At 38.4% G+C, this 18,344-nt stretch overlaps 1 protein-coding gene across 3 annotated transcripts in view; it reads right to left on the bottom strand.

Annotated features, from left to right (window-relative positions):
* VTI1A (vesicle transport through interaction with t-SNAREs 1A) overlaps positions 1 to 18,344 on the bottom strand; it is a 330,836-nt gene that overhangs the window by 57,127 nt on the left and 255,365 nt on the right. Inside the window, exon 8 of one of the 3 annotated variants that reach the window (XM_039546825.1) lies at positions 5,548 to 6,170. The exons of the other annotated variants lie outside the window; for them this stretch is intronic. Within the exon in view, the coding sequence (XP_039402759.1) occupies positions 6,104 to 6,170 (67 nt within the window). The 3' untranslated portion in view covers positions 5,548 to 6,103. Of the gene's footprint in view, positions 1 to 5,547; positions 6,171 to 18,344 lie in introns of those variants that run through there. 3 annotated transcript variants of the gene reach the window in all.

The raw sequence follows: 18,344 nt of genomic DNA, 5'->3' as shown, positions 1-18,344 counted from the left end.
CACGCGGACAAGGGGGATCCAATGGATATAGTGTATTTAGATTTTCAGAAAGCCTTTGACAAGGTCCCTCACCAAAGGCTCTTAAGCAAAATAAGCTGTGATAGGATAAGAGGGAAGGTTCTCTCATGGATTGGTAACTGGTTAAATGATAGGAAACAAAGGGTAGGAATAAATGGTCAGTTTTCAGAATGGAGAGAGGTAAATAGTGGTGTCCCCCAGGGATCTGTACTGGGCCCAGTCCTATTTAACATATTCATAAATGATCTGGAAAAAGGGGTAAACAGTAGGGTAGCAAAATTTGCAGTTGATACAGAACTCTCAAGATAGTTACGTCCCAGGCAGACTGCGAAGAGCTACAAAAGGATCTCACAAAACTGGGTGACTGGGCAACAAAATGGCAGATGAAATTTAATTTTGAGAAATGCAAAGTAAAGCACATTGGAAAACATAATCCTAACTATACATATGCAATGATGGGGTCTAAATTCGCTGTTACCACTCAAGAAAGAGATCTTGGAGTCATTGTGGATAGTTCTCTGAAATCATCCACTCAATGTGCAGCGGCAGTCACAAAAGCGAACAGAATGTTGGGAATCATCAAGAAAGGGATAGATAATAAGACAGAAAATATCATATTGCCTCTATATAAATCCCTGGTAGACCACACCTTGAATACTGCATGCAGATGTGGTTGCCCGATCTCAAAAAAGATATATTGGAATTGGAAAAGGTTCAGAGAAGGACAAAAAAAATTATTAGGGGTATAGAACGGCTTCCATATGAGGCGAGATTAATAAGACTGGGACTTTTCAGCTTGGAAAAGAGGCGACTAAGGGGGGATATGATAGAGGTCTACAAAATCATGGGTGGTATGGAGAAAGTAAATAAGGGAGTGTTATTTATTCCTTCTCATAATTCAAGAACAAGGGGCCACCAAATGAAATTAATAGGTAGCAGATTTACAACAAACACAAGACCAAAGTATTTTTTCATGCAACGCGCTGTCAACCTCTGGAACTCCTTGCCAGACGGTGTTATGAAGGCCAATAGTATAACGGGGTTCAAAAGTATCAGAGGGGTAGCCATGTTAGTCTGGATCTGTAAAAGCAACAAAGAATCCTGTGGCACCTTATAGAGTAACAGACGTTTTGCAGCATGAGCTTTCGTGGGTGAATACCCACTTCGTCGGATGCAAGTAGTGGAAATTTCACGAAAGCTCATGCTGCAAAACGTCTGTTACTCTATAAGGTGCCACAGGATTCTTTGCTGGGGTTCAAAAGGGAGCTAGAAAGATTCATGGAGGATAGGTCCATCAATGGCTATTAGCCAAGATGGGCAGGAATGGTGTCCCTAGCCTCTGTTTGCCAGAAGCTGGGATTGGGTGACAGGGCATGGATCACTTGATGATAACTTGTCTGTTCATTCCCTTTGGGGCACCTGCTATTGGCCTCTGTCAGAGGACAGGATACTGGGCTTGATGGACCTTTGGTCTGACCCAGTATGGCCGTTCTTCTGGGGAGGTTAACAACAGAAACTTCAAAATGTATCACCTGACTTTTCAACCAAACACAAGCAAGGATTCTCTTTTTGTATGGTACAATACTCTCTCTACCTTAGAAAAGTATTGTACAGTTGAATTAATGTGAATAAAATGCTTTGAGATGCCCATTTGAAAAATAAACAATGGAAGTACAAATTCTGGGGAAATCTGGAAACAAATATTGAAACTCAGGCCCGTAATTATTAATACGTGAAATGAAAAGATCACATGACTTAAGATAGAGTTTTTCTTATGAAACCCGAACTGTGAATTAAATGCTTGTTACATTTTTTATGAGGTAAGTTACAATATTTTGTAAAGTCTAACTTTTGTATGGACTGTGTACAGCAAGCTAATTTTGAATACCACTAAAAAAACCCCAGCAAAGCATTCCTTTCAGCTTCTCGGAGACTAACGTTTTGCCAATTTATAATTAGTTGCAGATTTTCAATTACTTTCTAGCTAACAAAACAGTTTCATTTGCATTGTTTACTTGCCACTTAACTCAAATTGTACCCAAATTGGTTGTTTTAAAATGTGACACGAATTTTCAGGGCCAAAGTAAACTCCATATATTTTGGTGTAGCCCAGCATCTGTATTTTAGTCTTCAGTGATAAAAGTGTACAGGATTTGGCCAAAACTCAATCAACTCAATCACATAATCTCAAAATGCCTCCTGTGGAATTTGTCAAAAGAAGATTTTTTGGCAACCACATATAAAACTCCAGCGATGTATAATGAAGAACATAATCTCAGAAAATAAGCAAAGTTTGTTTTGTGTACTAATTGAAACTGGTAAAACCACTGTAGGCAAGTTTAAATTCAACGGAAGATCAAAGAAATGAACAATCGAAATATCAGTCACTGCTGCTGTACTTATATATGGTCCATTGCATTTAATTTCATTCCTTATAGCCTTGTGCTGTTTGAGGAAATTACTCGATTCAAGGTGAAAAAATTTAGGGGGTAGTCTGTGATTTGGAGTTATCAAGTACCAGGCAGACCTTAACTAACTTTGTTATATGATTATCCTTTGTGATAATGAACACCACTATGGGATTCAAAAAGAGGTCGTCTACAGCATTATTCTGTGCAAAGAGATTCCAGTTACGAGGAAGGAGAACTATTTTCGCCCATCGCCAGTTAAAGACGGGTGGCCTCTGTCGTCCAGACTTTACCCTGATATTTGAGAAGCATGCTTTAATGATCTGTGCATATTAAGAGCCTGGAACTCCTGGGTCCTAATCTTGGTTCACATGCTGACTCCCTCTGTGACTTTAAACTAGTCACTTCTCTGCTTCTCATCATGTACTCTGGCTATAAACAGATCACAACACTAATCAAATGAGACATACTGCAATACAGACAGAGGTTTCCTCTTTGTGGGAAGTAGGAATTAGTTGAAAGAAGTACTTTAGTGATAGATAAATACATTACTAGCATAGGTAAATCCAATATTAGGACCCAGTTCTTCACTGATATTTTTCTACTTTGCATAATATGTCCAGGCTACATAGAACACTGACTTTGCATTCACTAATTGCAATGTTACATGTATTTCTGGAAAAGTGCTGGCTCATTTTATTTTTAGGGTATTCTAGATGCTGCAACTTTTATGGCAAAATTAAAATGTAAATTCTAAGACATGCTGAAGTTTGGAGCTCAACACTCCCTGATCTGGCCTTTTACTAATAACTGAAGCATCACAGCAATATAGAATGCATTGTTACACCTGGCTATAAATGTTGCACAAAATAGGTCTCTTTTTCTTTACATTTTTTTGTTATATTTCTAAAAGAATATGTATTACATATAAAGCAATGAAAATGTTTTGTCTATGGTCCAAATTACCATAATGTCTGAGCATTTCTCAATCTTTCATGTACAACCCCATGGGAAGGAGTGAAGTGCTATTATCTCATTTTTACAGATGGGGAACTAAGGCACAGAGAGACTAGATGACATGCCCAAGGTCACAGAGGAAGTCTGTGGCAGAACAGGGCATTGAATCTAGGCCTTCCAAATCCAAAGCTAGTGCCACAATTACTGGATCATTCTTTGTTCTCTACATTTAAATAAGGTACATTTTAAAAATAAACCAATAATCACTCAACCTTGGTATCCTGTCTCCAGCAGTGGCCAGTGCTGTAAGTTTCAGAGGAAGGAGTTAACATCTGCATAGTGCGCAGGCAATTATATCCTATACATCAGTAATACGGAGGAAGTTTCTTCCTGACACTAAATCGTGATAATTTATTAAAATAAGAGGCTATTATTAATGTAAAATATTTTCAAACGTTATACCAATTGTCTCAGTATCCTGCAGATAAAATAGATAAAATATTTTAGATGCAATGTAAGTTCATTGCCTTTTAATTTTGTTGTATAATCTTATTCTTGCATATGTAAAAGAATATACTCGAGTTCCTGATTGGCCTTCATTATCCCATCCGTTAATTTACATACTTTCTCTTACTCCTCGCTTCTCAACACAAGTCAATCATAATCTTTTAAACTTCTCCTATTCAAACCTTCTAATTGATCTGTAAATTCTCCATTTTTGCTGTATGTTGGGAGTGGGAGTGACACCTGTAAGTTCAAATGAACAAAACATCAAAGTCGGTATGTGCCATTCATTTATAAAATACCTCTATATTTTCCATATCATTCTCTGTTTCTAAATTCATGTTAACATTTTACTCCATCATTCTGCACTGAGATGTCCTCACTGAGCTGATCATGACAGCCAGATATCTTCCCTCAGAAGTCACAACTAATTCAGAGCTCAGAAGTTTACTCTAGCCATATACATTTTCTCCCATATTCATTACCTTGCCCTTGGTTGTATTTCACCAGCCACTATCTTGTCCAATTATCTTGCTTTGTTAGATTTTTTTGTGTGTGGTATTCCTCCTAATTTTCCACAGTCTTGATTTGGGCCTCGATCCTACAACTAGGTCTGCATGGGCAATCCACTGATTACAACTGCAGTGGGACCAGGGATTCACTCCAACTGAAGGAAATGGAGAACGCAGGCAGAGCTCACTACAGGACCAGTGCCTTACTGTGTAGTGCTGAGTAGTTATTCATAACCCTTCCTGCTTTTGCATCATGATAAGAAATTGGACATTTGGGACCTAACTTTAATTTTTTCCCTGGATTGTGGTGGGTTATCTGGCGAATGGCATATTTTACATTTGAATTTGCCTGACATTAATGCATGGTTCATACTTTCTCAATGGATGAACATACTTTTGGGGGAGGTTTTACTCTTCTTTTTAGTCTTTGTTTAACCATGTGGTATGACAGCAGTGGAAAGGTCTAGACAGTGTAGGATGATAATGCTGAACTATAGTATATATATATTTTGTAGGGAATATTATCTAATTATATTCTATGCACAACAGCCATTTAATTATATATATAAATGAAGTCTAGCTACTAGTCCAACTACCTACTCCAAACACCCCATTATTGTCCCCTTCCTGCAGTAAGAACTGTCTATGTAAACTTACTTTAAACTCAGAGGGGTAAAAGACTGTGAATGGCTTGCCAACTACAGAACCAGTTTCTCCTCCCTTGGTTTTCACACCTCAACTGCTAGAACAGGGCCTCATCCTCCCTGATTGAACTAACCTCGTTATCTTTAGCTTGCTTCTTGCTTGCATATATATACCTGCCCCTGGATATTTCCACTACTTGCATCCGACGAAGTGGGTATTCACCCACGGAAGCTCATGCTGCTAAACGTCTGTTAGTCTATAAGGTGCCACAGGATTCTTTGCTGCTTTTACTTTAAACTTTGTCTTTAAATCAGTTTTAAAATCGTGACAAGCCTTAACATCCCACCCCATTGTTAGCAATATTTCTTAACTGCCTCCTTTAAAGGCAATTGCCTCCAAAACCTTTTGAAAGTTTAAATACATTACATCCACTGCCTCTCCTTTATTTGTTAACTATTCCAAAGAATTCTGACAGGTTACAGAAACCCACACTGGTTTGTCCTTATTATCCTCATATAGGTGCTTTATAACACGACCTTTAATCATCCTCTCAACTATTTGTCTTTATACTGAGGGTGCCTCTCCATCCATAATTCCAGGGGTCACTCTATCACCTTCTAAAATAGATGGGAACAGTGTTGACCATCCTCCAGTACAAAAGGTTTTTTTTTAAATATTAAAAATACAGTCATTTGTTAGTATCTCAGCTACTGACCATGACGATCCACACATTTGTGACCTCAAAGCTTGATTATTTCAACTCATTATACCTAGGAAAGAGGCTGCCAAGAACTGGAAAAAGCTTCAGTTGCTACAGTTCTTACCAAAAGGTGATGTGCTCACAATGATTTGTATTGCTAATAACTGTCCCAGTGCTCGCTGCCATTTGAAGAGTTCAAGTCAAGCTCTCTGTCCTGACGTTCAAAACTCTCTAAGGGATTGACCCAAGCTACTCGATGGGCCATCTCTCACGTCACCGCAATCTCCCAGAAGAGCTACCTTCCACTGGATCCATCCGCCACAAGGGTGAGGTTTGTCAGCTCAGGCGACAGAGCTATCTCACCAGCTGGGCCAAGAATGGAATTCAATTCTGCAAGATGTTAGAATGATGACAAAACCTTGCCACCTTTAGAACAAAGAGAAAAATAATCATTACTAATAATTAATATAACGCTATCCAATTGCTAAAGATTGAGGAAGGGAAAGAAACGTATTCTTATTTTAAAACTTGTAAGGCATTCAGATACCAGGCAGTCACCTCAGGGAAATGTGTCCTCTGTTTTTTACACACAAACACTCTCTCTCTCTTTGTTTATTTAGGCAGTATTATTAACAGGCTTATAAATCCTTGCCATGTAACATCAGAAACAAACGAATACAATTCCTCTGTTAGAAGGCTATAAAGTAAAACACTAAAGCGTTCTTGCTGAAAAGCAGGAGAGGGCCCATTACAGACACCATCACCCCTCATGTAGAATGACCTTCGTGAGGTGTTTTGCTACCACATTCTACAATAGCTTTTCTACAGTAGAAGTTTCCAAAGGAAGCCTCAAGCAGAGTATGGAACATAGAAAGCTAATTGTTCTAGAAATATTGCAAACTTAATAAGTAGGCCACTGGGATCATATTTTTGCTATCAACATGTTGCATCATTTATCAGAAAGTTTTGTAATTTTACATAATTAAGTCTCAAAATGTAAATTTTAAGCACAGTTACTGCATAGTCTTCAAGTTGATGCTATTTTAATTACACTGAAAAATATATTTGGGAAGGGGCCCTGTACTTTATTACAGTTACTTCTGTCAAGTAACTTTTAATTGTGTGACAAGGTGCCTGAGCAAGGCATTGTTTTTTTTGCCATTTTTAAACAGCTTATGCCACTCGAAAAGGATTACTCCCTTTGTAAATTGCTGTTTCAACTGAAGGGTACCAATTAATTAAGTCATTTACATAATACTGTCTTGGATCAGCTACCTACAAAGATAAAGGCTGAAATCTAGCTTCTAAATGAACAAATAACATTTTAAGAATAAATATATGTTGGTAATTATCTGTAATAATATGAATTAGGAAATATGGCTGATAAACTGAATGCACCAGCAATTAAAAGTAAATACTCATCAACCAAAATTAATAGGGAAGTCTATCCAAAAATTTATTACTTTCATTTATCTTTCATTTACTGTCACCTTAGGTGCCATCGTATCATTTGATGTCTCGCATTGTCACCTGACGTGATGTGATGGAAGGCATAAAGTGTCTAGATTTCAAAGGACATGCTTATTTTGGGTTGGATTTACTTTTCCAGTTTGGAAATAAATCCTAGAACTGACACATACATAGTCATTATATACCCAGCATGGAACTAACTGTAACATTATTTACCAAGAAAAACCTGGGGTTCTTTAATGCACACATTCAAAACTATATTGTATATTTAACTGTATGTAATTGATTGGAGTTTGCGGTTACACAGGCTATAACAAGTAAAATAAAACAATTAAGTCTTAAGTTTTAACAGATTCAGCAGGAAAAACACAGCTTACAGCAAATTTTGATCTGTCTAGCATTTCGCTACAATCTCTGTTCCTTGGCAGATGAATTGGTGCAAGCTCCTTATTATGATGGAGTAGCACATTTACGCTGGAGGTTTGCACTACCGTAGTTACAGACCCAACCCTATGCAAAATATGTGTGAAGTTCAACCTCCAGCACAGAAGGTGGCTTCTCAGCATCCACTTGTGAGATACTACAGCTGATTAATACAGGTAAAACTTCCACTGAAGTGAATGGAAGCTTTGTGTGTGCACGCGCGCACACGCCTCTGCATAGTGACTGTAGGACACAATTCTTCTTTATAGCCTACATGTTTTTTTCTTCTTAACCACACTAAATATAGTGCTCTATCACCAGCTAATAGAAGGGGACAAGTTTCCTTCAATATATCCCAACCAACAGTTCTCACCATACATAAACAAACTTGTAATTTTAAAATTTAATCTACAGAGATAAATATTAAACAATTTTATCTGAGTCTGGGGGGTTCAGCATCTACAAAAGTAACAGGGTTATGTATTAAGCACATTATGCTTATATTTGCCAAACCAGATCACTAAGCTCTGTTCCTGAAAACACTTAACTTTGAATAGTTGATTCTATGGGACTAGTCATACGCTTAAAGTTGTGCACATGTGCAAGTGTTTGTAGGATCAGGGCCTAAATCAACATCTAACGAGATTTCACTTTGGATTGCTACACCAGATAGTTAAACTGCATTTAATCTAGACAACTTGCATTCTCCATTTGGAGGCAAAATTGAGAGTGAAATCTCTTCAGGCCAGGGACTGTGCCTTTTTCTGAGTTTGTACAGAGCCCACTGCTTGGTGGCTGCTACCAGAAACATAGAACGTTTGGAAAATATTAATTTAACACTCTGTTCTCGGCCTGCTCCTCAGCTAAGGTACTGCTTATTACATTTTTATAAAAAATACTGAACTGCATTTTACTCAGGTGTTTTTTTCCCTAAATCAAATCCTTATTTTGTTTTAACTTTACTGTGAATCTGTTATATACATTTCTAGTGCACAACTGAGTTACTGTCATTTGACTTGGACTGTCTTGTTGTACTGTGGTGAGGTATCTCACAGGGGCTTTCCAGCCGGAGCAGTGAGCTTCAGAACCTGGTCACCTAGACCTCTCACAGACACATGGGATCTCTCATCTGGAGGAAATACTTAGAGGCAGCTGCAAATAATGGCAACAAGCCTGGGATAGGCTGAGTGGAATGTGGAGGGGGGGGGGGCTGGGGGAAAGGAGACGAAGGTGCAGGCTGTGATAATTAGGGAGGAGAGCTGGTGTTATAATAGACTGAGAAGAGATGAGCTGCCAACATCAACAGGTCACATGTCAAAACAGCTCAATGCATTAGTCAGTTAACAGGAAGTGATAATACAGACCCGCTGGCTTTGTGTCAACTCTCATACTAAATCACTTTCAGGAGCTTTCAGGTACCTGTTTTAGTGACTCCCTCAGCTCCAGTCTAAATATATTGCAACGTAAATGTGACAATCAAAACAGGGTCTCTCTCTCGCCCTATTTTGAAGTGTATATTTCAAGGAAACATCACAATAAGGAGATAGCAACACATGCAGTGGGTCTACCATCATAAGCAAAATTTGCAGGAAATAGCGTGTGATATATATATACACATACACACACACACAGCCACAGATATACACATACATATGTGTGCATGCACACACACACGTATATATGTGCATGAAAGAGAGTATGTTTAACTCAGTCAATAGTTCATTATATATAGAATTAAACAGAAAATGCCCCTTTAAAATTTTTAAATCTGCTCCCTGCCCACTAGAATAAAATCGCTGATAAATTATAAAATGAAAAATCTTCACAATCTGAAATAAGAGGACATAATAAAGACCCCTGAGCAAAAAAGTGGTTTTCTTGTGTTTTTCCCACCCCCCCAAGTAGTGTTTCAAGGAGTCCTTTTGCATTACTTAAAACGTTTAAGTATTGCTCCTTCTTGAAGCACATGAGAGGTCAAAAGGCTGTTCTGTTTTATAGGTTTATCAGTCTACTTTCTCGAGAAGACAAAAAGTCCTATCAGTCCCAAGCCATCATGTAGCCTCTCTCTGCCTGCATAGTGAAAGCACAGCACTTACATTAGGTGGTGTAATACTTATGTTCATGAGTTAGGTATGTTTGTATCACTCTGAAATAAACTAGCAAAGAAAAGACACAAACCGGCTGTGTGTGGTCATCTTGAATGATAACAGAAAGTGTATAACTGTTTACAGTCACACACACAACACATCTACTCTTACAACCAGTTATCTATACTGCACCTCTTATGGTACTGGTGCTCACAAAATTTAAAGCAAAGCACAAACTTGGTCCACAGGAACATATTCTTCTCCTCTCTCTCAAATACAACTGGTGTAGAAGAGTGTATGTGTAAATTCATCTGCATATCTTGATTTCTTTTCTTGTTCTTTCTTCTGATGTTACAACATAAGGGTTTTTGAAGAGGTATGCCTTATGCTATTCTGTAAAGGGAGTAAGGTCCAGCATCAGTCCAATATCTTGTGCAAAAGAGTTCCAAAGGCAGACATCAGCCATAGAGAAAGCATTGTGTCCTTGGCCTAATGGGAACCTCAACTGTGGGGACTGACCACAGCTGTTATTCAGGGTCAAACACAGAGAAACGTGGTCCCTGATACCATCTGGGCTTTGAAGATTGAAACCAGGACCTTGAAGTGTAGCCATGCGGAGTACTGGAGTACCATGTTCCCTTCATAGGCAAACTGTTAAATCATGTGACGTTTCTTGAGGCTCAACTACTACAAGAACTTCTCCTCCCTTGTACATTATTTCACTGCTTTTGATGACAGCACCTTCTCTGCAGCTTTTTGCCAACTGAACAGCTCTCTCATAGCCCATCAGCTTTCAGTCTCACTGTGAATTTCAGCAGAAAACCTAAAAAAACTCTAATTGTACTTAATGCTGCGTTTTGCTATGGGATGCAGTTAATATGGAAGGTGCTGTGCAGAATAAAAGTACAGTTTGTATTTCTAAAATTGTCAAAGGTGAAACTTCTTTTGCCAGTAACAGCAGGTGATTTCCAGCTGATGCACTCCTCCCCACAACTCATCGTAGGGTAGATGTTCTCAACTGTGTCTTAAAAAGAGGCAGCTAAGCAGGTCCCTTTGCATAACAGAGCCCAAAATGTTATCACTCATAAAACTTTAATTAATTTCTACCTCCAGATTCTTATTCTTCATATTGATATGAACAAAACAAAATGATTCTTCCAAAGACACATTTTCACAGTTGAGGTTTTAACCACGTAACTCCCTTTCACATGACCCTGCAACCAAAACCCAGCAGCTTTGCTGTGTATATTTAAGGCTCAGTTTTGAGACTGAGTGCATCTGTCTGGAGCCCACCCGGCAGCCTGCCACAGGATAGAATTTCAGATTTGAAGGAAGCATCCACTTTACAGTCACTGAGTCAATATTAAGATGCATCTGCTGAGTTACCATGAAAGGAAAACATTAGCTCTGAATGAAGAGTTGTGAGAAAACCCTCCTAACTCACTTCTACTGTTTTCTATTCTCTGTGAAGTAAGAGCTCTTTGTGTATACACTTGAGACTATGTCCCCATCACCTCCTCAAGTGAATGGAATGCGGGTGAAAGCTTCCTGACTGGCAGACCTGAAAGCTGACATCTCCCTGTACGCACAGAACCCATCTAGAGTGGCAGCTGCAAGCTCAGAAGCTACTCCACTGATGATTCCTCCAGTCCATTTTCAAGAAACATCTCTACAAGTGAGAGTAGTTCAGTCTCCCTACCTAGTCTGCCCTACTAACCAGTGTCTCATGCTGTCTGCTAAGAACTAGACTGAGACTAACAACTCAACCTGCCAAACAGCCTTTGGATAGCAATGATTTCAAGCTGTTACCATTCTGAGTCTGATCTGAATTATTGACCTGGAGATGAAAGGTTATGTAACTCATTACCAATCTCTTGAGCTATCTGGTTGTAAAAGGGACTACAAAAGATACTATCTTGACGGATGTCCTAGAAACATCATAGATTAGGTAGCTGTAGATAGATATTAGCAGTGAGTTTATGAATTTCAGAGCTTTCAGACAAAGGGATAGCTTCTTTTAGAAGCTACATATGGAAGAAAGTAGCAAGTTCTGTGCCTTCCTTTCTGAAAATGTTTTTACTTCAAGAACAGAATAAACAATCAAACAATTAAAAGTTATGTAGATTCTTGGTTTTTTTCACAAAGCTACTGACAGCTTTATTCCCACTGATTCCTTTGGTGACTGTAGTTTTACCATTCTTAATATGGGAATTTCTTACAGATGTCAAAGATAAAATAAGACCAATATCACACAGAATGTGGTGGAGATAGATACATTTATGGTCAAGACTAAGATAAACTGTCTTTTGAGAACTTAAAAACAGCCTTGTCTTTAAACAATTATTTCTTCTACTTTCACCTCACTTACAAGCATCCTCCTTTCCACGTGAAATTCTCAAATTTGAAACCCTGACATCCAACTGACTAGGACTGCAAGAGCTTTTCTTCTTCAAAATGTACAATCATTTCTCACAAGCTGACAGTGTGTGATTTGTTATCTTAGACATAAAGTATACAAAAAGCTTTAGAAATTCCCCATACAGGACAATCTGTTTAGTGTTACCCCATTTATTCCCCTCTTTTTCCACAGAACTCTTGAACCAGAAGTATATGAAACACTAATAACAAGTAGAATGTTCAACAAATGTTAATGACTGCTTATAACTCATCACATCTTTCATTCTAAATTCTTCATGGAAGCAATTTGTGTATTTAAGGAAATATACACCATTAGATTTTCTCACTGGCCTGCAGAAATGATATTTTCTTTTTCAGTAATTTACATTTATTTAAATATGGTGAATACGGATGGTAACAAGTTTCTTTCCCTCATTTTCTCTGGCTCTATTTAAGCCCCATGGTGGGACTGCACCTCTGTAAACCAATGCATTGAAGAGGGGAGATATATGCCGGCTTTGGAGAAGCTGATGCCTGGGTGTTGGAGCCCTGACAGAGGTGTGTGTTATCATTTTCTTAGGCTCAGATGCTGTGGTGACAAGCATGGTATGAATGTGTAGATGCATTACATAGGATTTATAGGCTACATGACTTCACAGAGCCAATGGCTGAAGCCTGCATAGAGGGGGTGCAGAGCAGTGCCAGCCACTGTTCCAGAAGACCTGCAATGCATGCGTGAACGCCACTTCACTTCAGTGCTCACACTAAACTTGGTTATTCAGGCCCTGTGAAGAAGCAGTCTGTCACCCTCTGTTTCTTTCTTCAAAGAATTGCCACACACTTTAAAAATAGTAATCTTCACAACGGAGGCTAGTATCATAACCATTTTAAAAATGGTAAATTGAGTCATAGGGAGTCTAAGACTTGTCCAAGGTCACATTCTTAGCTGGGGCAGACCCCGGGAGGGAAACTCAGAATCCTGACTCAATGTCTGGCTTAATGGCTAACAACTCCATTTCCCCCTTTTCAGTTCTCTAGAGATCCTCCATTGTGGTACCTCTCCATTCTGGCCAGAAAGGGGTAGATACAACTCTCACCAGAGCATGATGTTGCTTTGTGTATCAGCCAAAACCTGGGAGTGAAGGGTTGCTGAAGGGTAAATGAGGTGCTCTCTCATTGTACGATTTGAGAGCATTGTTACTTCCAGAGCGTCCCCAAGGCCCAGTGAGTCAATGAATGAGGCAGGCCTTTTGTGACATCATAATATACTGAATAAAACATATTGTAGATGAACTCCTTCACATGTATATAATAACAATAAAGATACAATAATAATAACAATAAAGATATATAACCTGTATCCAGTGGGAAAATATATACTAGCAGCATGTTTAATTCAATATGGCAATAAATATTTTGTAAACTGTTTTCATATTTGCAACCAACCAACCAAGTGTTAGATTCGAAACCCCAACAATAACGTCTTACTGAAGCAACGCATCCTTTTGCAACAACATAGATGTTAAACAACTAACGTAAAATAGGAACCGGATGATGTGTGGCTTGGGAAAGTTTAAGAAATGAAGTCTTCATTTATATTGTCTCAGGCTCATCCTTTCACATGCTATCATAAATTAAAGAGCTATAATGAACTCTGTCATGAATGGGGATTTGGTCTGAAGCAACAATACTACCATTTGAAATGAGAATAATCTATTGGGACCTATAATACCAGCTTGTCAGCTATTTTAAATCAACTGACCACAACTAGCAAACAACTATTAACATGGTGACTGCATGGGGATACAAAAATATACAGTGTCTGCACTGGTGAACCACAAAGTATTTCTAAAAGAAAAAGGAAAAAAGAAAGGTGCCCCCTCCCCCCCCAAACTGGTTGCTAAGACAATGAACTTATTCAGTATTTACAATCTTTTGTGCTTTTTTATAGGAATATTCCACCAATTTACAATTTATAGCTGGTGGTTGACCATATAATTTGTGTGCTAAACAGATCAAAATATTCACAATTGGGCTGTTACATTAAGCAGTGATTAGAGCACCCTGTATATATAAACATCAGAATCTTTTTTCACCTTTGAAAACAGATAATAAAATCTTCTTAAGTATATGCTATAATTAAGCCACGCTGGCAAAGATTGTTTACTGTGCACTTCTTAATTCAGCAGTGGCAACTCCAACCCTCTCTGTTTCTCTCTAAGCTGGCACAGACATCTTTCCTTTTGCATGGAAGGCAGAATCTGCAGAACCAAGGGAGGTGACCTTTGTAGTAGCTCTATGAAGCGCAATTGGAAGAGACTCCATGAGCAGTGGTGCAGTTTGTGCCCTTTCTCAGAGAAACACAGGCCACCACAGTGGTCTCCAGTGGCACAGACAGCGGAAGTTCTGAGGTCAAGCTAAACCCCAGGTCTCCCACACAACACAGCAACATGTTGCTAGGTAAGTTCAAATTATTTTATTGCTGCCTTTGACTCAACAACAGATAACTGAAATACGGAGATAATAATTTAACCCCCCAAATATGGCATGTTATAAGGTTTTTCATATTTTTCCAGTATATAATTATTTGCGGACAGACACATATTTTCTTTAAAAAGAATCCCATAGCACAGTGGTTCTCAAACTGGGGTCTGTGGAGCCCCAGGGGTCCATGAGGGTACTCCAGGGGTCCGCAAGTCATGTCCGGGACCACCACCCTGCTGATCCACCCCTCCCAGTGCCTCCAGCATGTTGCAGATCAGCTGGTCAGCAGTGTGCAGGAGGCGCTGGGAGGAAGGAGGAGGAGTGGGGACATGGTGTGCTCGGGGTAGGGGGCAGAAAGAGGTGGGGAAGAGGTGGGGCGGGAGTGGGGTCTCGGGGGAAAGGGTGGAGTGGGGATATGGGGCCTGGGGCTGAGTGGGGGGTTGAGCAACCCCGGGAAAATTTGAAGGCGGCTTGGGGATCTGTGAAAAATTTTAAATCAAAATGGGGGTTCCTTGGGTTGCTACAGTTTGAGAAACGCTGCTTTAGCACATACCATTGGAAAAACACTTTAGGATTTACCATCTCCCTTTTCAGAACTGAATGAGGAAAACTCTACAGTATGGGGACATAAAGCAACACATTTTAATACAGCGAGACATTTCCAAAGTATTCTGGGCAAACTGTAAATAATCAGTTCTAATTTAACAAAGCAGCGGATACATTTTCACAATAATGTAACAACAAAGTTATTTTCAACACAAGATAATAATACAAAAGAAAAGGTGCAGGATTATTTTTATAATTAGCAAAGTGTAATTTTACTCCAATTTTCTTATAATAAAATAAATGAGAGAAGTGTTTTCACTTAGATCATTTAAAAAACAAACAAAAAACTACCACCTCTGGGTAGTGACCTGGCCTCCACAAGTTTAGCCTAAAGTTTGTAAGTTTCAGAAAGTTACCCAGTGACTGAAAACAGCTCATTCAAATGAGGATGCTTATACAGCTTCAGCTATAATGGCAGCTCATGTTTCTACTATAATAAATAAATAAAAAAAAATTGGAAAAGATTGAAGAATTTTTTTGACACCATGTTACACTGTCTCCTGAGCTAAGGGACATTTTTATTGGGCATTTACAAAGCCAAAACTAGAGAACAGACATTTTTTTTCTTAGAAATGCTCAGTGGAACACATGAGTTGTGAACCCAGAACTACACTGACTCAATAGCTGTATATAGCTCAGAGAAGAGGTGCATACGCTCTTTTCTATGGATGAGAAAGTAAACTGTTGACTCTCACTTGGAAGCCCAGCGACTCCCAATTTTCCTTCACATCTTTTGCTTGGACAAACATTCTTCCTGCCAAAGGCTATGACTTCCTTTAGATCTCATCAACCTCCTTTCTCAACTGGTCAAACAAGTTGGTACTCAACAATGCAAGGGAAAGTGCCCTCTTCCCAGGTCCTGAGTTCAATCTCCACAGCATGCCCAATCCCAGGCCAGCTGGGCTGGGAGTGAAGGAGAACAAATTAGATATAAATTTGCAATGTGATACAGCACAAAAGTTAGACATGACTTTGTGCTGCATGCTCAGGGACTCGCATCATGGTAGTGAGATGCCCTCCACATGATCTTGCCAGGGCCACACCAGGAATATTGTTGTTCATTTCAGGGCCTTGGTTATGGGTAATAGAAAGTTGCAGACAAATTAGAGAGGATGAAGACAATAGCAACAAACATAATTAAGGACTGATTTGTAAGCAAATGTCAGATTACATATATATATAATGCACCTGTGCTGAAAGACAACGAAGGATGACATAACTGTATAGAAGTATTTGACAGGTGTACACACCCTGGAGAGACAGGAATTGTACAAGCAGGTAAAACAAAGGTATAATTAGGAGCAATGGGATGAAATTAAGAACACTTTACATTGTGAAAAAATATTGAATTTCTACGTGGCACTTCCTACACTGACAGCACTTAGCATACATACAAAAAAATACCTATTTGATCATGGAAGAGTCTCCCAAGGCAAGGAGATGGAAGCCCCCTATCTTGGGACATTTAAAATAGAGCTAGACTAAGCTGGATAGACAAGATGATTTAATAGGTTTTTTCCCATATTTATTGTTTTTAATTGTACAATTAAGATTGTTTCTTGAATGATCTGTTTGCCTGTGCTATCATTATATTAGCTCAGAGATGTGAGTACATGGTAGAACAGTGGGAACTTACTAAATAATTATACACAATGAAATCTGTGCCAGCCACTCAGGTTACTGGATATATGACCCATATTTACAGATGACTGACACACACACAAATGTGGTCAGATAAATATTACCTCAGTAGAGTGACAGTTGTACACTGCACTGGTATCTACTTACCCACCTATTTATATAATTTCATCGCCATAGTATCTGGGTGCCACATAGATATTAAAAACCATAAACAATAACATAAGCTTTCTCTCCATCTCACCATTCTCCTCCCCTCCCTAATCTCTCCTTCCGGCTCTTCCCAGTCTGTAGGAGAAATAACGGAGCAGTGTAGCTGAACTCTGACTGGCTTCATGGATAGACAAGTATACTATTTAGTTAACCAGAAATAATCTTAATAAAACTAGAGTTCACTTTAAAAATACTGTATTTTATGGATGAGCTGTTATTTATCATGTTTTAACCATTAACAATGTGTGTGGTACTGTACAAGACAGACTCATGTGCTTTTTGACTACCTGAACCATAGAAAGGTATAAAGCTTCCTGAAAGGTACTGAGTATCTGTCTTAGTCAAAATACAGTAACCAACTACTCAATTAAAACATCCATCTGAAATCTAGATGTGTCATTTAGGACAATAGAAATGAAGTTATTGTAATGGAACTTTGCCACAAAACCAATATTTGCCCTTCAAAAGTAAACTTCTTTGCTTCCCCTTAGTGTTTGTCTAATATCAGACTATTATCCTGGGACAACATTCAAGTTAGCCCTTAACTAAAATTCCCACTAAGAAAAAGTGGATTGTGGGTTTTTTGTTGTTGTTTTTTTTAAAACAAATGCAAGAAATCCCACAGAAGCTGCAGGGTAATGTTTCTTATTAATCAGAACATACATTTTCAGAAGTAAAACTGCATGCTTTTTTCTGACAATAATTAACAAATTATTGTATATCGTTTAAAAAAATTTTACTCCCTAGATAATGACTTTACCATTTTTTACACTGATGAATATTGCCAACCTGTTTGTTTTTTGTTAGGAACAAAGAGAGAAGCCCAAAGCCCATTGCTGCTAGCCATATTTTCAAGCCCTCTCTTCTATGTCGTTTTGAACTATAATAAGAAAGAAAATCTTTTTTTTAAATGTAATATAGAAAAATTAGCATGACCAAAACAGTTTCAAACCTCCTTCCTTCAAATGAAAGTACAAAATGAATTTGAAACTGCAATTGAAGTAACATTTGTCTTAGTAAACAGCAATTTGTACTGATAAGTTTATTTATACAATCGCTAAACACAAAATTTGTGCATCTGTATTATTCTACATGATGGATCCAAAATTCAAGAAAAGTAAAATTGAATAAACAAGGGTATCTGTATATTTAAAAATGAGTTTCTTTTATTACTCCACCTAACACTAAAATCAGCACAAAAAAACTACCTTGTTAAGAAAGTCTTACAAAGTTTGAATGAGCAAGTGTACTTCATTACAAAAGATAAAAGTTTCTTCTTCTC

The sequence above is a fragment of the Mauremys reevesii genome, linkage group 7 (genome assembly GCF_016161935.1).
Source record: "Mauremys reevesii isolate NIE-2019 linkage group 7, ASM1616193v1, whole genome shotgun sequence".
Classification (NCBI taxonomy): Eukaryota; Metazoa; Chordata; order Testudines; family Geoemydidae; genus Mauremys; species Mauremys reevesii.
This window is presented reverse-complemented; position numbering and strand designations above follow the sequence as displayed.